This window comes from Haemaphysalis longicornis, unplaced genomic scaffold (genome assembly GCF_048455015.1).
Source record: "Haemaphysalis longicornis isolate Haplotype H1 unplaced genomic scaffold, Haemaphysalis longicornis Haplotype H1 scaffold_13, whole genome shotgun sequence".
Taxonomy (NCBI): Eukaryota; Metazoa; Arthropoda; class Arachnida; order Ixodida; family Ixodidae; genus Haemaphysalis; species Haemaphysalis longicornis.
Window position 1 is genome coordinate 13,091,380 of NW_027526233.1, and position 20,786 is coordinate 13,112,165.

General features: G+C 46.6%; 1 protein-coding gene across 2 annotated transcripts in view; it reads right to left on the bottom strand.

Moving 5' to 3' along the window:
* Asator (tau-tubulin kinase asator) overlaps positions 1–20,786 on the bottom strand; it is a 237,581-nt gene that overhangs the window by 31,535 nt on the left and 185,260 nt on the right. For both annotated transcript variants that reach the window (XM_077694763.1, XM_077694764.1), the window contains exons 4-9: positions 19,451–19,665; positions 11,645–11,815; positions 9,845–9,943; positions 5,574–5,878; positions 2,510–2,633; positions 1,107–1,340 (exon numbers count right to left, since the gene is read on the bottom strand). In XM_077694763.1, coding sequence (XP_077550889.1) covers positions 1,107–1,340; positions 2,510–2,633; positions 5,574–5,878; positions 9,845–9,943; positions 11,645–11,815; positions 19,451–19,665 — 1,148 coding nt within the window. The remainder of the gene's footprint in view (positions 1–1,106; positions 1,341–2,509; positions 2,634–5,573; positions 5,879–9,844; positions 9,944–11,644; positions 11,816–19,450; positions 19,666–20,786) is intronic.

The window sequence follows — 20,786 nt, forward strand, 5'->3', positions numbered from 1 at the left end:
TAAACACCCGCAACACTGACATCTGGCGCACCCCTCGTTTCCGTACTAACTACAAATTTCAACCTTTGCAGCACAATATTCCTGCCATTTTAAATGAATATCAACAGCTACAAAATTGTTCATTGAAAAAATGTCGACATTATTTTTTGCTGTTCGTACTTACCCTTGGTACTTGAATTATGTGTTTGTTCAGTTTTAATATTTCTTGTAATGTCTCCGTTTTTCGTAGTTTTATATTTTTGGTGCTCAAAATTTGAACTATTCTCTGCTATGATTCATAATTACGCTCCTGTATAACTACCTAGTCCCTAGTTGTTGTCTCATATATTAACTATTGTATGAAATTGCGTTATAGGGTGTGTAAATTCCTGATATTGTTTCGAATACTTTGATTCAGTATTGTCTGATGATATGTTGAAATTTATTGTACTTGCTTGCTTTCCCTTCCATATTCCTTTATGAATTGACAATTATAGCATCGATTGCCCAGCTTTCTGCCCTGGAATTCATCTAGATCTATGTAGAAAATAAAATGAATTGAATTAAAAAAAACTGCTAGTTGCTAGAACGGTGTATTTAGATTCTCTGCACCGTAATCCGTCGATACACGTCAAGTCGTTTCCACCGTTCCGTTTAGTGTCTGTTTAATGCTTATGCCTTCGTATGCATGCGCACTGAAGAGATTCTGGGAACGTTTTTATCATTGTTTAAATAGGAGGTGGATTAAAAACCACTACTTTTACAGCTTGAGAGGTATCCCAACAAGTTTGCATAACCAGTACTAGAAAACTAGAAAAATAACCAGTACTAGAAATAGCGTGACGTCAAGGAACAAACTATTGAAACGTGGGAATACAAAAAGAGTTACCATGAATACCCTTTAAATGTACGAATAAATCTCAACGGATTAAGACAGGGCAATGGAGCATGCTGACGGCAATGCATATATAGACGTGTTTCAAATGCACAGAGCGAATTATATTTTTGCCCAAATGGTTGTCGTGCACGTGTCCAACACGTCGCAACACAATCACTTTCTGGCCAAAATTGGAGCGAAAGCAATAGGGCCGCTGGTGCGTTCCCTATCAATTCGTGCCATCAGTTACCTCGTTGTTAGCAGCCGATACGGGGTGACACTCCCTGGACGAAGGGTTGTTGTTGTTTCTGTTGTTGTTCTCAGTGAGCGCCGTGTGGTGGACCGGCATCTGTGGCGCGTGATTACTGCTGCTGTCAGCCCGCTTTGCCGCATCCAGATGGGCCAAGATGTGCGCCGCTTGGCGACCACCGATGGTTGCCGACACGGGACGGCCACCACCGGGTTCCTTGTTAGCCAGCAGGCCCTGCGTGGACACACCACCCGGTATGAGACTTAGTTTTGTTTACTAGCGACTAGTTACACGGTAACTGCGCTCTTTCGGCCTGCTAAAGTGTACAAACGCTTTGGAAACTTGAAGCTATCCCATCGGATTGCGCAGTTTTTCAGCCAAGACAATACTCGCAGCGCTATTCCGATGGCCTAGTTCTACCGCAACCACTATTTGGCGACGGAAGCCAATCACGCCAAAATCGCTGCGGTCGAACGCCCGAATGCCGACACCGCACTTTTGCTCGGAGGTCGGTTTATGAAACCTGCTTGGGCTAGAAATAGTTTCATGCAAAGGTCTGCCAAGCACTCCGTGGCTAATAAGAGCTTGCGGTTGGTGTTGATCTCTTCTGTGTTCCTTTGGTCGACCTGTTACATTCCCCTTGTGCGCGAGCTTTTCCAGCTTCTATAAGCTTTTATAAGAGACTGAGCTTTCAAACTGCAACATCTTGAAAAATGTAATCAAGGGGAGCGTATAGCCGCTTTTTGATGCATCATGTGCAGACCTAGTTTTTTCAGACGGTAATGCAGAAATGCGCTGACCAGTACAATACTCCCCACTGCAAATTTTCTGCGCAGCGCGGACTGCAGTTTTCCCGGCCCCGGAGCATATCTGCTGAGTCTCGAGAAGACATCGCGTGATCAGATAACGCAGCGCCGCACGCTACTCTGCCGTGATCTCACAGCGCTTCGCTATGACTAGCATATTTTTGCAAATCATGTTTGAACCTCCCGCAAAATGTCACGTGGCTAGGGTGAGCCATAAACGGAAGGGAGCCCTGGCGGAAGTGTAAGGGTGAGGCTGTAAGACATACTGAGCCGTGGCGACGCGCTGGGAGGTGACGCCTTAGGAGCACGTGCTGCCCTCCACTCACACTTTTGCCAGACGGTCCTTTCTGCAGGAGTGGCTCGTTCGCTCACGCGGTTAGGTGGATGTCGGCGCCGACGAACCCGCGCCGCGAAACACAGGCATGAGGCGGCAAAGGGCTATACCCTTAAAAACATGACTATCTCGTGGAATTGTGATCTGTGCCCACGAGCAGAATTTGTTTGTTTCATTTGCGTGGCTAAGAGGTTTGAAATAGATCTTGCTTGCTGCCTTTATTCATGTACAGCAGAACACAGGATACTTCCCTGCTTGCTTACCTGTGAGAGTGGCGGAGCACCATCGAACAGCGCCTCCGGTGCCATGTTGTCGCCCCGTTCATCGTAGCTGGCCATGATGTTGTCGTCCAGTAGGTGGTCCGTTCCACCTGGTAGCAGAGCGCTCCTGCAAAACCACCGACATGGTTATAACAAATGCGAAGAAGAAGTGGTTCTACTTTCCTATTTCCGAATTCAACCAGTTAAGTACGACTACTAAATGTCATCGCTCATCAAGGAAAGAAGTACTGAGAAACTAAGCTACAGCCATTCAGAACCGCAAACATGAAGCATTAGTGAGGGTGGTTTTAACCTAATTAGTGAAGGTAATGGCGTTACGGCATTTGTTGAATATTAAAGCGGTGTTTTTTTCTGGTCTCGCTGATGGCGGTGTCGTAACCAAGCCGCACTGCACGAAACTCAATTTTCCACAATACGAGTCCACATGATGATGACGAAACAAGAAAACAAGCTCTTCCCTCCTGTCGTCGAAATCTAACCTGGTTCCCTCCCGTTATAAAGGGGACGTCTATCAGATTGTAAAGTCATCACATTCGGGGTGCTCAGCATTTTCTTTGGCTGCGTTGCGCGGGTGTTGGCTCTGCACAGGCTGAGTTATTGTGCACTTTGGCTTTGTGCTTTGGCAGTGTGGTTTATACTGTGAGAGCAAGAAATTCGAACTTTGATTTCACTCAGTTTGCTTTCAGATAGCTTCCCGTTTTCACCATCTTTCTCCTAATAAAGGGGCTTTTATTATTTGAAGTAGTGATAAATGAAGGATTCGACGACATTTCCGCCCTAAACCACTAAATAAAGAGCCAGTAAGTTTCTTGGAAAGCCGTGAAATCCTGCATATACAACTTCTTGTTTGAAAGATATTGTTATTCACGCGTCATATCAATCTGACAAAGGAATCAAAGCAATTCAAAGCTTCATGTACTAGATCCGTTCGGGTCTCGTCAATGAAGATTTTCCGGGTACGTTAAATTAGGCTGGGAAGCCTTCTTAAACATCCTAATATTCTGAGGACGAGAATAGCATACTTTGTATTTAACATAACTTAACATATTTAGCATAATTTAACAACAGGCACTTTATCCTCATAAGTAAAAACCAACAACCTGAGCATTACAGTCACGGCAAAACTTTCCAATGTATTAAACGAGAACTCTCGAACTGTTTTCCAAGTTAAGGTTCCGCTATCTCTTTACTGTTCATAAGCGAGTAGCGATCTTCGCTGAAAGAAAAGATGCCAGAGTGTATTAGTCGAGACGGTAGCGCTAAGTTGATCTTCGGGAGTGTACATTGGGAACATCCTTATACGTTGAACACTTTTGGGGAAAGTAGGTCTCCGTTCAGTAAATGGCCTAAAGTTCACACCGCTGTGAAACCGAGAGGCGCGCATATTTGTTTATTTTTACATACTGCATCCCAAATGGGCTATCGAAGGAGTGGACATGTAAATATATAAAAAAATAACTTTTCCACGCTGATCAACACAAGGATAATTCAAAACACGTTAAACTCATGTATGTTTTGCGAAGATTACACAATGCGGCTGGCAACCAGAAATTGTTGCGGAATATGAAATACAGGTATATTTTTAATTTCATTCACCGGCGCGAATTCTGGTCTAACGCTGCGTATTACTTGAAACATTTCATCAGTGATGGGATAAAGTTTATTGATTGCACATTGGTACCAGATATCAGGTCAATATTATTATCTTTCTCTTCACGGAGGATTTCAAAATGGTGACTCAGTTTCTTTGTGTTCAAAGCAAACATCGTCTAAACAACTGTGAAGCTCATTAGGCCTCCAAATTTAAAGCACGCGAATGGCACCGTTATTTTGCAAGCACCCAACTGTTCTGCTGAAATGCTTGTCATCTGCTATTCCATTATTATTACAAATCATTTGCTAATAACAAGGGCTTGAAAACCCTCCGTAGTGTCATTTTTCTAACCGGCATTTCTTTTTAACATAGCAACCTCCCTGTCAAGCGCATTTCCGAGGTTTTATTTCTTGTATGACCAGAACAAAAGAATTTTAAATACAAGTAACAGCAGTAAAGAAACTTGACTAGTTGTGAATTCCCCGCATCAAAGTTAGCGATAACTTCAGATCAGTAAACAAATACCTTCATGTCGCATCCTCTCAACATGTGGTCGTTTCCTCCAGATTTCCGCCAAATCTCTCTGTTCCCTCTAGTACGCTCCTGCGTTACCAGTGGCCTCTAGATAATCGCGGATCGTCACAAATCTAGGCTAATTTCCCTGCATAATGATATGTCAGTCCCATGTCAATGTCTTCTTAACCACACGAAAGACTACGTGGAAGCTATGTGCAAGAAGGGCCTGCTTCATTACCCCCTGTTACGATAGTTATACGGCCTCGTTTTTCTTTCGTTATAAATCATAAGTTGTCTCAATAATAATGAACCAATATGACAAAAATATAGCAATTTAGAATAAACCTTTCTTGAACTTGTTTAAAAATAGAGTTGAAACTTTTAAGCCATGCATAACAAGAAGAAACCAGCATTTAGCAACATACATAAATTAGCGTGCTCTGTATTACAAGCAGTTTTTTGCTCGTTGAAAGAGAGTTAAGGCGTATAGGCACTTCCTTTCAATAGTCATTTCCTCTGTCGCAAAGGTGGCGCTGCTACGAATCACCTTGTTCTTCCAGCGGCGTTGGTAGTTGGTACATGGTTCTCCTTCATCCTCTGTATCTGTACGTGGCTACAAAATATGGTTTATTGTGACTTACACATATAGTTTCAATCCGCAATTCCATTGCATACCCAGTAAAAGGAATACATTGAATATAGGCAGTTGAATCAGTAATGATAATGACTTCTTTAACAAATATTGCTGTATTCGTTAGTTACTGACTAGTAATTCCTTCAAACGAGTATCCCTTCTATGGTCACGCTGTTTGGTGCCAGGTGAACAGGTTTTTTGCGTCGGCTACAGCACACATTTTTTTGTGTTGCAGCGGCAGGCAAGTACAACGAATTGAACCAGGATGGCCACTGTTACGTATGCAAGTCGCAAACATTTACCCTTGTTGGGCTCCTTTCGAGACCAGAGGCGTCGTGGTGAGCGTTGCCCCCATAGGCTGCGGCGTGGGCGCGGTGGCGGTCGCGTTGTCCGTGGTGGCCGGCGCGCACGGTTTTTCCCAGTCGAACGGGTCCGAGTCCCGGACGCCCCTACGCTTCATGCAGTGCTCGAAGAGGCCCGCCAGGACCGGGTAATCGGGGCGGTCGTAGTAGTCGAGCGATGAAATATGCTCCAGAAACTGACGGAAGTCGGATGGCAAGTGTTTCAGCAGCAGCCGGTGGTCGTACTTCTCCTTCATCATGCCCACCTGAAAGCAGAGAGCAGGGACGACGTGTGCCCATCACGTCATCCACAAGGATTTCCCCCCAATCCCCTTCACCAACTACGGCCATGTGGCCTTCGCCATCTCAATAAATGTTACTCATTCATTCATTTCTCCCCAAGATGTTGAAACTTCCGTTTTTATCATGTATGCTTGGGCTTGCTGTGGTTTGAACCAATAATTTCGCTCAACTATTTGCGCTTCCACTACTACCTCATGCCGTTGTACTAATATGAGTACCGAATCATTGATGAAAATCCAAGACAAACGCTTTTCCAGGCGTCCCTGTTTTTTATCGTTGTTCTTTTTTGAACCGTGGCATCGCATGTGTGCGACTTCGGAGAACTGGAGTTCCTAAATTTATTTCTGAAACCAACACTTGTATTTAGCTTTATCGCCAGTTCTTTGTTGCCTAAATGACAAGGTAGCCTCATCTAGCTCGAATACATTAACGGTGACGAACCCCATGAAAGGAAAAAGGCGGGTAAATGTGTGCACAGACTGGGAAAAGGTATGTATTCACTGTTGTTGTTTATTCCTGACCGTCTTACGTACCAATACATGGTGCTATTGTTAGGTTGTTAAAAAGGGTTGAGGAACCTTTAAAATGCGTTTTAAGTTGTTAGCCCACATTTTTGTTTCATTCTTGAAGCTACACCAATTTCTAGGCGTTACAGTCAAACCAGTTTATAGCGAACTGCAATATGCACCGCGATTAGTTCGATATATCCAATAGCTCGATATAGCCAAACCCGCCTATAACGAGCTTATTGTTACGAGTTTGCAATCCGCGGGAGCCCCCCTCCACTCTCCCCAACTCCACCATCCCCGCATGCAGAAACGCACAGTAAAGTAGCCATTACCATACCCAAAATAATGCATCTATTGCAAGTAATAAAGCTACTTTCTGCCCAATTGCCCACTTTGCAAAAAAAGCGGTGATTTTCGTTTTCACTTTCGTTTTGGCGCTTTCAACTAGCATAGCATTCTTTATGCGAAATATTGTTTGCACCAGTTCGAGTTCGCGTACTCCAAAATCGCAGAAGCATTGGCGGAGCACATCGACTTCCGAAAGCGCTTCATTATAAGCGTCGGACGGCTTTCACTCGCGTCATCATCGGGAACATTGTCGAGCTCTTCCCACAGTTAAGCAATGCTGCTGTCTTGGTCCGGAATCGCTGACTGGGCGGGTTCCGGCGTGAGTCCCGCGCGTAGGAAACAGTTACGGAAAGTATCGGGCATCACGTCGCTCCCTTCGAGGCGCAGTGTCTCAGTCGCGGCTCTTGCTGTGTGCTCGCGGCCAATCCACATCTCAATCGACGCTCCGAGACCATGCATTTCGGCGGCCATTCTGGGCGCGCAGAGTTCAATATATCGGATGTGAACTTGGTTATAAGGAATATGTTTCCCATGTATTTCCGTAACTGAAATATTTTTGTTCGATATATAGCATAATGCGCTCTATCCGGGTTCGTTATAGCCGCGTTTGACTGTAATTGACGTCTGTGACATGCATGGTGAAATTAAATTACAAGCTGAATAATGTACTATCCACCCATGTTTCCACTTTCGAAGTGTCTCCACGTTTATATGGTGTCATTTCCTGAACATTTTGTTTAGCAGTTACCTACGCATAAGCAACGCATGGTTGTTCTCCCATTGTTCAAAGGGGTAAGTATTAATGGCCTCCATTTACATCGTAGTGCTGTCCAAGAGCCTCATTTACTTTACTTCCAAGGTAATCGTTCCCGAAATACATAATTTGTACTTTTAACAGAACTCTAGAACAAATTGCGAAATACCAGTGTCAATAGCCACTAATCAAATCTCGATTCATCCCATTCACGGCCCCTTACACTTGCATGTTATGGTAGCAAAACTGCTGGCTTGACACTTAACTATGTGTTATACCGATGAGGGCATTTCCTGGAAAAGATAACCTGAATAATAGGAATAATTTCGACAGTCTTTAAAATCCCGCAGGTAGCTCACTCAAACTAAACGTCTGTTTCATATTACCGTTATGGGGCAATTTTCGCTGTTTCACCTATAACTATATTTTAGTACTCTGAGCTAAGTACAAGACTGCCTCGGTGAGATCAACGCCAGGTAGTGATCAGGTATTGGACGTATTTAAGTTGCTAGGATACTCGTGTAATCTACAAAAGTATGTCAACCGTAAATGAGGGGTGCCATGCAAGACACGTACAGGTCTTGCAAGAAAAGTACTATTAAACGCATATGACAGAATTTCGGTCCCAATGTGAAGATTAAGTGATAAAGCTGCGTAACAAGTGAGAGTTAAAAAGAGAATTGGATAAATGTGACAAACTTCCCAATACCTTGCTGATGACGCTTATTAGGAGTTCCTTTAGCGAAGGGCTACTCCTGTTTTTACACAACCCCTGGACGTGACATGCCCCGAACCGGACAGATAAAGCTGCATCGAAGCCCTCAGTATGTAGTTGTTCTTCGGGCATTTTGTGTGCTTTTTTAGCTATGATAATTACCTGAAGCCCAAACCGCAAAATATATAACCTTAGAATCTAAGTAGAAAATGTGCCATTCTTACAAGAACGACTATATTTCCATGGCTACACAACCGCCCCAGTTAGGGATATTATTTTGCGGTATCCCCTGTAACAAAAGAAACTACCGCTTCAATACTGTTACAGAACCCGTAAAGAATGTATTGCAACTGGCATCTTCCACTCTTTCACGCCATTTCTAAGTGCATTGCTAGGCCCTTAGCAAGCGGAGGAAACGGGAATACTATTCCTAAAAAGGCATCTTCACAAAATTTACGAGGGATCTTTTCCAGGGATGGACTCTTATAAAATGGGAATGAAGCTGGTGCAAGTGTTTTATAAGCTCACTAGTTGACACCAAAGTTACCAACTCAACTGCCCGCATCATTTCGTAGTATTACGGTTAGTTTCATTACAATATACTCGTCTTCAGACTAAATAGCTTATTTCTCCAAATGTAAGTTAGCATAACGACAATGACAAACTTCTCCGTTGTCAGCAAGAGCAAATGTGCCACTGAAGGCGCCTGTGTTTTCCTTATAGTAGTCTTAGTTTTGGGAATATGCATAAGTAGCAATTTCATTTTATCATCTGGCTTACATTCTACCTACGCAAATTCTGACCAACGGCTGCTCCCACTGCATTTGGCAAGCACTGCGCGCGATTTGTCGGGGAATCACTGAAATACCTAGCAACGCGCCTGTTTATTCAAGGGCTATATTGGAGTCCAGCGCGTAATTCATTCTCGTAGGAACTTGTGCACCTACTTCTATGCTGGCTTGCCGTAATATATGAAAAGTGTGAAAATTTATAAACAAGCCTTATGCAAAAGCACCTGTTGTAAGGTGCAAACTAAAGACCGTATTCAAAGTATATGAAGTCGGCTGGCAAATTTTCCCATGCTATATTTAGTTGCCTACTGAATTTGTTATAAAAACACTGAAGGTAGGAACAAATGAAATAAAAACGAAAAACGAAACCCACGGAAAACAGAAAAAAATGAATGGAGAAAAGGAACAAATAAACTGAGAAAACAAGACATAACGAAAGCAAGGAAAGGGGGAAATGAAGAAACATGGACAGAAAGAAAGAAAGAAAGAAAGAAAGAAAGAAAGAAAGAAAGAAAGAAAGAAAGAAAGGAACAAACAAACAAACAAAAAATACATGTGGAACGCAAACGGCGTCTCCACAATGACAGCTCGAGGATTTGTGAACCTAGAGATGACTATACTGAATGAATTGCGACGGCTGGTACAATAAGGAACAATGTTTCCCGTTGGCATCCTGCATTGGTCACTGCTATTTACAGTACAAACTGCTCTTCCACAGTGTGCATGAGTTACAACCCTAAGGCACTCCGTCCAACCAACGCGAGATTTGATTTCCATCTTCCACTCTATTTGCAAAGATTTGAAATCTTCACCTGTTCCTTGTCTTTGATCTTGCGCCAGGGCAGCTGTCCGTTAACAAACTCCACCAACATGTAGAAGAGGGACCAGAGGTCGTCGTGCCTGCCCATTTCCTGCGGCAAAGATCGGCCCACTCTGGTTACACAAGTAACAATGTTTAACCGCAATAGCTATCTCGAAGTGAAGTAATAATGATTTGCTTTGGATCCGATTGCAAAGAGTACACAAAACATATTTTGAAACTATTTCTGCAGCAGCGTTGTTACTTTATTCAAACAATATCACTTCAGGTAAACATCATCAATTCAGGTAAGCAATATCAACTCAGGTCAACATTTGGCACAGTAGGGTAAACATTACGCATGCGAGAGCGGAGTAAACAATTTGGTGTATACTTCCCGTTCAAGTGTTGCGCATATAAGACAGGCCATCAAACTCATTTAACCGGTAAATAATGATTTAATAATTTACACGCTGTAAGCTCCACTTGTTAGGTTTTTATGTTGCAAAACTAGTAGCAACTGAGAGCTGAAACTGTATCGATTCCAGCCACGGCGTATCAAAAACTCACCGTGCAGGTTTTACCAATAAATCGTCCAAACGACGTGTTTACGAATTGAGGAGTACCGAATGCCCCCTTTCCTACAGACGTGTAAAGATTCATAGAACAATTGCCAATTCTCTCCTAACAATGAGTAGCGGAAATAAAAATTTTGCGCAATTTACCCACTGAGCCGAAAAGTTGATTTGACCTCGTTGCAAAGCCAGAAGCGGTATAGAGTGCCGTTGCAAAGATGCTTAGGCGAGCTAGGACTGGTTAACGAAGTCAATTTCATGGGAAACGGCAGTAAAGTGACCTATGATACACAAACTCAATGAAAGCTACAAAAACTAATGGCGCCTAACAGAACGAGCCCGGGAGTTCTACTACGCACCAAAGTTGCAAAACAGTTGTATTGAGGTCGAGTATGCGTTTTCCTTTCAAAAAGGCGGTGCTACATTACAGAGCACAATAAAAATTGCGTACGAATATTAGATGTGATCTAGAATATGTTTGCGCGTTTGTCTTCATTTTTTAACATGATCTTTTTTCTTTGTTTAGGAAACGCTGTGCGCAAGCAGAAGGTGTTCAAACTAATTCAGTAACTTAGCATTGTTGCATTCCGTAAAACCATCCACACTAACGCGCACCCCTGTACGAAAACACCTTTACCGCTGCTCCAAATGCACTGTAGTTTCATTTGCTTAACACATGCTTTGCTTAACAGCTGTGTTGTGCAACTTAGACATAAAACTTTCGCAACTACTAATTCAACCCACGGCTGAAACTGAAACTTTATTTTCATATACAACGGTCTCAGGGCACATTTTCATGTAGCTGCAGTGTGGATAATGCCCAAACCTTTTCAACAAAAAGTGTTCCAGCAGCTTTGCACGGTGAACGTGTTCATATTTTGCGTAGTTGATCTACGAATTAACACTTCGAGATAAAATGTTTTTGCAATTAACAACTACGTTTGCAGATTGTAAGCAGTTCATTAATACGCTACTAAGCCGTACTAAAAATCTTGCGTCATGTTTCTTCTTTTTTCAATTTTTGCTATTCTTTTGGGCACATTACACCATTTTGAGAAAACCTGCGCTACGCATTACTTTTTCACACAAAAGGGTCACGGGAAGTAACTGTTCAGTTTCCAATATGGGTGCATCGTACTGGCGCAAGGAAATGCTAAAGTGGATTTACTTGGCTTTTTGCGTCAACCATAATTGTCCCTCGCTGTCAAATGCGGAAGAGCAGACGCGCGGGCTCCCACCTTGTTTTTGTGGGCGTTGACGGAGGCGTAGCGCACAGTGCCTCGGAAGCCGGCGGCGGCGCGAGGGGGCCGCACTTCCCCAGTGGTGGTGACGTACTGGCGGGCAAGGCCAAAGTCCAGCATGTAGACTTTGCGTGAGGAATGCTGCGTGCGCCCCATGGCGAAGTTGGACTGCCGAGGAATAAAGGGGGAACGTGAGATGCGCATTACCTGTGTGGAGTAACTAAAGCGGTCGGATCAAGTCTCCACTACCCAGGTGTACCACCCCTAACACGCTGTTAAAACGTACTAATCAATTAGCTGCGGTTGGAGTTGGTGAGTTAGAACACAGGCGCCCAGGCCAAACTAACTGAAAGTCTTGCGTACCATTTTTTATGTTTTTTGGATAACTTGACAAAAATCTATGCCGAAGAATTATTTTGGCTATTCCAACATGTGGGCCTGCTCTCTACGGCATGCCAAGGAATGAGGCACACTGCGGTTGCGTGAAAGAACTCTTTACTTACATCCTCCACGCTGTCGCCCATCCGGGCATACACACACACCATCATCACACTTCGCGTCCCGAGTTCCGAGTCCCCGCGCGGCTCTTCTTCACTCCACCCGCTCCTACCCGTCCACTCGCGCCATCTCTCCGGCGACCGGGCCGCGCGGTAGGCGAGGAGGGCGAGGGGCTCCGGGCGACACCCCCTAGGCCAGAAGGTGTCGGGACAAGGCGCTCCCCACAAACATCAGGCGACCCATTAGAATGGAATATCTGTGCTGCCTTCACCCACACATGTCCAACTGCCATCGTCGATTACCCTCTGAAGATGCTTTAAAGAATAGACAAACCAATACATTTTATGAGGCAGAGGGCCTCTAAGTCAATGGGGAAAGCGCGAGCAGAAGACATGAATGTGTGCGGCTTGGGGCATCTTGAGCATCTGTTGGAGTTGCAGCCGGGAGACCCTTGGGAAAGAGGAAAATGTGCGGGGTGAAGAGAGCACTCACGACCCAAGCCCTCGCCCTAAACGCTTCCTATGCAGTATGTGTAATAAATGACAGCGTGAAGCAGTTCGATGCACGGAGGTTTTTGTGTTTAGGAGAAGCCATCGGCAGAAGAGCGGAAGGATCTGTAGCGAGTGAACTTTGAAGGCGCTGAAGATTGGTAGGTATCAGGAGTTCGACGAAATGGTGCTCCTTTTAAGGAAGATCTCCAGCCTAAAGCTAGCGTTTATACAGTATTTGAGTTTGCGAATTTATAAAGAAAACAAGTTAACACCTCAATGTATATTGTGCATTTTTTTTTTTAAGAAACACCCACTGCGTCACTCGTTCTCACTAGCACGATTATATTTAACGGGACTTTGGGCTAGTTGGGTATGCATGACACCTTGAAAAACAGCGCGAAAAACGCGGACGTAGAGAGGTTACACAGACACGAGCGCCGTTTTTTGCGCTGTTTTTCAAGGTACCGCCGGGCTCTGTCGAGCTCCGTTTGACGTTTACAGGTGCGATATTTACTTGGAGATTGCTACATTTTATTCTCTATGGTCATGCGCAGAATGTCGCAATGGCGTCTAGGCCCCCTGTTTAATCGTCACCGCATGCGGAAGGCAGGGTGATTTTGTCGTGTTTTCCTTGCAACCCCGGTATCTTTTTCTGCCGTTAAGCAGTCTGTGAAAAACATATGTTTTTTTTTCATTACTGCGTAATGGTGTAACAGAGAGAACTTTTTCTCATGGCAGCTTTTCTGACGCAACCTTTAATGTTATCTGGTTTCCGAAATGACCACTATTTTGGTGAGCACGCGAGCCTTGCCAAATTCAAGGGCCGGTATTTTGGCGTCTCTACGTCATTATTTCCAGTACATTTTTTTAAACAAGGACGTCTTTAGGCGAAGACAAGTTAACCTGCATTACAATGCCACTCAATGGTTCCTGTTAACATATATCTGCAAGTCATCGTTCAGGAGACCTTGTAAATTGTTCAGAAGAAGTGATTGAAGCAAATAAATTCTTGTATGCTGTAAGTAATTTTCTTTGAGGCAACATTGTCTTTTTGTCTTTTACCAATCTGAGAACAAGCATGCTTGCCATATCTCAAACCAAGATGCATCACTTCGTTTTGAGGAAGTAATTGAAGTGAACAAAACGACGTGATTTGTCAACACCACTGCTTTAACGAGTCCGAATTTGTTCCGTTTAACGGTTGCCCAGGCCATGCGGCAGCTTATAACAGAAAAAAGTCGTCGGCGACTTAGGTCTTGATTCGCACACTGTAGGTCCCCGAAGCCCGTTTTTGAGGTTCGGCCAACGGCAAAGTGGTCAGATGGCACTCTTTTTGGCGTGTTTTTTTTTTTTCATCGTAAAAGCCATTCATACATCAGTCCCCCGATGTTTTGCAGGCGAAAATGGTATTCGTGGATGTTAAATAACTTCTTCAGTGCACAAGAAAGTGCCCCTGAGGTACAAAGAAGCATGTGCTTGAACTCTGTTCCACCTGCAGCTGTTCTGCCCCAACGATCAATCAAAGCAGGTTAGAACAGTGGGAAATCCTCGATTTCCCAGTCCTGGACGGTCTGCGGGAGTCGAAGGACTGCCCTCGGACAGCAAGTCTCGTAGGAATACTTGGGAAAATCAACCACCGGATCGCGTCCCGGGCAGTCCGCGGGCAATCCGGGTGTGATGAGGTGCCCGTGAAGGAGAAAGAAGAGGGCCGAGGAGCGCGGGGAGCGTGCAGAAGAATCGAATCGGCAAGGGTTGAGCGGACGCATTTGACGCGCTGGGCGAGTGAGCGCGGCCCTGTGATCGCTTGGAGCTAGAAGCCAGGGTCTCAACCGCTGCTGTCGCCGGAGAGCCGTCGGCCGCTGATCCGGTTACCGAAGTCTGTCTGCTGGCCCGTGCCTGGATCTCGTGACGCGCTGGGCCGGAGCGCGCGGTTCGGGGAAACACCGGCTCACAACCGCCGCTGGGCCATCGAGCCGTCAACCACAGTGCACGGCCCCTGACGTCCGGCCGCTGTCCCGTGTCCGGACCCGACGTGACGTGAGACTTCTCAGCGAGCAAGCCGCGCCGTGGTGCATCGGCCGATCCCACGTACTTCGTGAGGAGACCTCGTTGGACTGCTGCGCATCCTGACCATGTAGGACGTTTCCTTCCTTGCTCTCTTTAGCGAACAGTTTTCGTTAGCCTGCTACCGCATTTAACGCTCTTTCCTGTAGTCTCGTTTCCGCTCTGTGTTTCCGTTACTCTCTTACCTTCTGCTCTCATTTTCCACGCATAAACCTATCCCTACTTGCGCACGTATTACCGACTCGTGACTTTCTAGCTGGTCCTAGGCCCATTCATGACAAAAAGTGGCGAGCCTGCCAGGATACTTAACATCCGCTGAAAGGAGTCGGTAAGCCGCGAACGCGCCTGTAAGGTTAGCGAAAGCATGGACATTGAGAAGTTAATTGCTGCGGGAACTCAGCTGGGGCTTTCGGGTCAAGAGCTTAGGGCTTGGGTAGATAGCGAACGTGCTGAGCAGCGTGCCGCAAGGGCCGCTGAGAGGGAAGCTAGCCGAGAAGCAGCTGAAAGGGAGAAGGAAGCTGCAGAAAGGGCAAAAGAAGCCGCGGAAAGGGATAAGGAAGCTGCAGAAAGAGCAAAAGAAGCCGCGGAAAGGGAGAAAGAACTGCTACTTTTACGAATCCGACTCCAAGAGGGCGGTGCAAACCCATCGAATCCCGCCGCGGGAAATGAAGCTCTTGCCACCATGAATGCGTTCAACCCGCAGAAATTGCTTCCTCTGTTTGACGAGAAGCGCGACGACTTGCACGCGTACTTGCAACGATTTGAACGCGTAGCAACAGGGCAGCAATGGCCGCAAGACAAATGGGCTCTTGCGGTAAGCATGTGCTTAAGTGGAGAGGCGCTTACCATTATTGGCCGAATGACCGCGGAGGACTCTCTTGACTACGGCAAAGTAAAAAAGGCGTTGCTTCAACGTTTCCGGTTTACAGCCCAAGGCTATCAGGAAAAATTCAGGAAAGCGCGGGCGGAGGATGGCGAAACCGGAAAACAGCTTGCAGCGAGACTCACCGGTTATTTTGACCATTGGATAGAGATGGCGAACATTCAGAAAACGTTCGAGGCTCTCCGTGACCATATCATCGGGGAACAATTCATCCGCTGCTGCCATCCTAAGCTCGTGATTTTCTTGAAAGAACGCGAGTGCAAAACGCTGAACGACCTAGCCGATGCGGCGGATCGTTTCCTGGAAGCGCAAAACTTGTCGAACCTCGGGAAGGTCCCCGATGACTGCCGAGATACAACTAAAGTCGCGGCAGACGCCCTAAAGAAAGCGCCACCGAGATGTTTTGTGTGCAACCGCATAGGACACCGTGCTCAAGACTGCCGTAACTCCACTAAAGAACAGGCACGATGCGCTACCTGTGGTCGCTCCGGTCATAAAACTGAAAACTGCAGGAATCGGCCCAGTGGAAAAGAGCAGGTTGCTGCTTGTGCTATCACTGAGCCCCGGAAAGCGCCACAGCAGCACATCGAACTCGCCGACGTCAAACACGAAGTGTCCCCAAGCGACAAGTGTCCTCGCGGCATCGTTGAGCAACAGTCTGCCTTCCTAGTGAAAGGAATGCCGGTCGTCGAAGGCCGACTACTCGGAAATCCCGTCACCGTTCTTCGGGACACTGGCAGTAACACCGTCATTGTCCGACGTGACTTGGTCAGCGAGAACCACCTGACAGGAAAAACCACCCGGGTACTGCTCCTCGATGGAACAGTTAAGCAACTCCCAGAGGCAAACATCTACGTCCAAACCCCCTACTTTGTGGGCGAGATTACTGCTGCTTGTATGGATCAGCCAATTTACGACCTCGTGCTCGGGAACATACAAGGTGTGAGGGAACCTCACATGCCAGATCCTGATTGGGAGCACAAAGCCGAAGATGCCACCAGCGCAGCACTGGCCACAACAGCCTCAAAGCTACCCGAAGATGTTTTAGTGTCGGCTGTTGCCAAGACGGATCGGGCCCAGGTTACACCTTTACCGGTACCTAAAATCATCTGCGCCGACATCACAAGGCAAGAGTTGGTTGAGGAGCAACGGCGAGACCCGACCCTCCGCCGCTGCTTCCGGAAGTTAGGAAAGGATTTTCCATCTGGTAAAGGACAGAGCTATTCGTTCTTTGAGTCCAACAACCTCCTGTACCGGGAATACCACCTTGCCACGGGCAGGAAGTTTAAGCAAGTTGTCGTTCCTAAGAAACTGAGGGAACCCATCCTCCGAGTGGCACATGAAAGTATCATGGCGGGCCACCAGGGCATCAGAAGAACGACGGATCGTATCCTGCAAGAGTTTTACTGGTCTGATTTACATGGAGATGTAAAACGCTTTGTTAAATCCTGCGACCGGTGTCAACGAACGACGCCTAAGGGAAAAGGCGGTGTTGCGCCCTTGGTCAGCACACCGTTAATCCAGACGCCGTTTGAACGGGTTGCTGTTGACGTAGTTGGCCCATTCTCCCCCAAGTCGCAGAAAGGAAACCGATACGTGCTGACGCTCATCGATTTCGCGACCCGATACCCGGACGCTGTAGCTCTCCCAGCGATTGATTCAGCACATGTCGCAGATGCCCTCATTGAAATGTTCTCTCGCATCGGTATCCCCAAGGAGATCGTCACCGATCAAGGTGCCAGCTTCACCTCAGAGTTGATGCGAGAAGTCAGCCGACTGCTGTCAATCAAGCTCCTCCGCACTAGTCCCTATCATGCCATGGCGAACGGGCTGGTGGAAAAGTTTAACGGCACTTTGAAAACGATGCTAAAAAGACTGTGCCAGGAGAAACCTAGGTCTTGGGACCGCTACATCGCGCCACTTCTTTTTGCCTACAGGGAAGTACCCCAAGCCAGCCTGGGCTTCTCCCCTTTCGACCTCATCTACGGACGACATATGCGAGGGCCCTTGACTGTACTCAAGGAGCTGTGGACGAAAGATGACCTCGATGGTGAAGTTCGGACGACTTACGGATACCTCGTCGATCTACGAGACCGACTGGAGCAGACGTGTAAAATTGCCCATGAGCAACTTGGCAAAGCGAAAGAAAAACAAAAGGACTACTATGACCGGAAAAGTCGCCCGAGGAAGCTTTCAGTTGGAAACAAGGTTCTTATCTTGCTCCCAACTGATTCAAACAAATTGCTGATGCAGTGGAAGGGGCCATTCGAGATCACCGGGAAGAAAAACGACGTGGACTACGAGATCAGCCTGGGTGGCAAAAGGAAGGTCTTCCACGTAAACATGTTGAAACTGTACGAAGAAAGGACGTCTTCGCCACCGCCGCAAGCATCAGTTGCCGCTACAATTGACGACGTCCCGGCTACCACAGATGATCTCGACGACCCACCATCGGCCGACAGCCTTCCCACACTTCCGCTTCGTCAGACGCAAACTTGCGAAGATGTCAAGTTCTCACCCGAACTCAATGCTGAGCAGAGGGCTCAGGTGCAGGCAGTAATCCAAAAGTATGGCTTGATCTTTTCTGACCTGCCCGGAAAAACAGACGTTGTACAGTGCCCATTGAATTTAACGACTGACAAGCCTGTACACGTTTCTCAATATCCACTACCGCTTGCACTTCATGAGACGATTGAAAAAGAAGTTCAAGACATGCTAGCGATGGGAATCATTGAAAAATCGCAGTCTCCTTACAATGCGCCAATGGTGGCTATAAAGAAACCTGACGGTACCATCCGGCTCTGCATTGATTTTAGAGAGCTTAACAAACTTCTTGTCTCCGATTGCGAGCCCATTCCGCGCATAGACGTCGTACTTGCCCTCGCTGGGAAGAAGAAATTCTTCTCAAAGTTCGATTTTACCAAAGGCTATTGGCAAGTGCCCATGACTGCTGACAGCCGCGAGAAGACCGCGTTTTCGAGCTTGTCGGGGTTGTACCATTTCCGGTATATGCCGTTCGGTATAAAGACCGCCCCAGCCGTCTTTGCACGTTTAATGCGAGCTGTGCTAGGTGGGTTGAAAAAACGTCCACCACTACTTCGATGACGTAATCGTGGCAACGGACACCTGGCAAGAGCATTTGGACACACTGGGTCGAGTGTTTGAAAGAATAAAAAATGCCAACCTGACGATCAAGCCAAGCAAGTGCGAAATCGGAGAGCGCACCATTTCCTTTTTAGGACACCGCATCGGGGACTCCCAAGTGAAACCCCTTTTGAAGACTTTGGACAAGATCTTGGGCTCTAAACGACCAAGAACGAAAAAAGCGGTACAGTCTTTCTTGGGGTTAACCGGGTACTACCGGAAATTCATTCCCAATTATGCCGCTATTACAAAACCACTAACCGACCTGACCAAAAAGGGGCAAAGCAACACTGTATGCTGGGGCGAACAAGAAGAACAAGCTTTCAACACTTTGAAGACTCAACTTGCCTCTGCACCAATTTTGCAAGCTCCGGACCTCACTGAGCCCTTCATACTACGCACAGACGCTTCAAGCACAAGCCTCGGGGCGGTTCTCTTGCAAAGGGGGTGCGAGAATGTCTTACACCCCATCGCGTACGGTTGAGACCCTGGCTTCTAGCTCCAAGCGATCACAGGGCCGCGCTCACTCGCCCCGCGCGTCAAATGCGTCCGCTCAACCCTTGCCGATTCGATTCTTCTGCACGCTCCGCGCGCTCCTCGGCCCTCTTCTTTCTCCTTCACGGGCACCTCATCACACCGGGACTGATAATCGAGGAGGCCCACTAACTACTGCCGAGGAACATCCGGACGACGCGCGTGCGGGCGCAGAGGCAGAGTGGTTACCGGCTTGACGTCGCGGTGTAGGAAGCCGACCTCGTGGATGCTCTGTATGGCGCGCAGGATCTGTAGGCCCAGGCGGAGCGTCGTGCTGAGTGAGAAGGCTCCGCGCGGCTGCGAGCGCCGCAGCTCGGCCAGGTTCTTGCCCTGCAGCTGCATGACCACGTAGTTGAAGCGGTCATTGCGGCCGCACCCGATGAAGCGACACACGTGCTCACGACCTGCGACAGTGGGCAAGGGTGAGGGGGCGAAAGGGAAGAACGTTGAGCGGTTGACGATACGAAACGTCTTTCTAGCGATAAAAGGCGACTCATATGAAGAGGTGTTGGATGGGTACACGCTAGCCCTGTTTTCCGATAGAATGTGCCGCTGACACAAACTTTCTCATAACATTTTAAAATTGACCGCACGGCAGCCTGAGAAAACCTAAAGTAGACTTAATCTTTTGTCTAGAATAACTGGAGAAGAAAAAACTGAGTTCTTTTTCAAAGGAGCCAAACATCGATTCCAGCGGGTCTGAAGACAAAGGGCGCTTTGAGAGGAACAACTTTTGTCTGTCTTCCGAATAAATTAAATGGAAATCAAATCAGGAATGCCTACACACACCAGCAGCGAATACGGCTGCTATCCCTAAACGATGATGTCCTCTTTTGTTTTAACAAAGCATGGTTAACTTCCGTTTAGGTAACAAGCAATATATGCTTTAGTTATAAAGAATTATCAAGGTCCTTATATTGGATGACGTCTAGCCCTAAGCATTTCACGTTTTTTTGCGGCGCTTTGTGATGGTCATTAAGCCACTTCCTTTTTTATTTAATATTTCACCTCCCTCGCTCTTTGCTATTCCCTTCCTAATGTATGGTACTCTCACCAGGGTATTAGTCAGATAAATATTTGCAGTCCTTGGAACGCCAGTGTTTTTATTTCCGTTTTCATACCACGGCCATCAAAAATCACACCGTCTAGATCATACTAAAAATCACGCCTGTTAGAAAGATTACGGTTTACTACAGTATTCTACATAAACAGTAGCCAGTTTTCACAGAACATAGCCTTAGGCAAGATTGCTCCTGTAGTGCGCTACGTTAAAACTAAAAAAACACATTTCCGAAGTGAAGCTTGTATTTGCCTGATCAAAATACCATGACTGCATCACGGCGGCGACAGCGTGCCAACGTTGTTATTGTGGTCTAAAGAAAAGTGGTGTCTGCTACAGCGAGAAGACGGAGTTTAAATGTTTGGGAACGCGGAGTGACACAACAGAGAAACTGCCACCGGTGAAAATGCTGCAATGCAACAGCCGTTGGTGTTTCAGCGCGCAAGTTCCGCGGACGGAACAGGC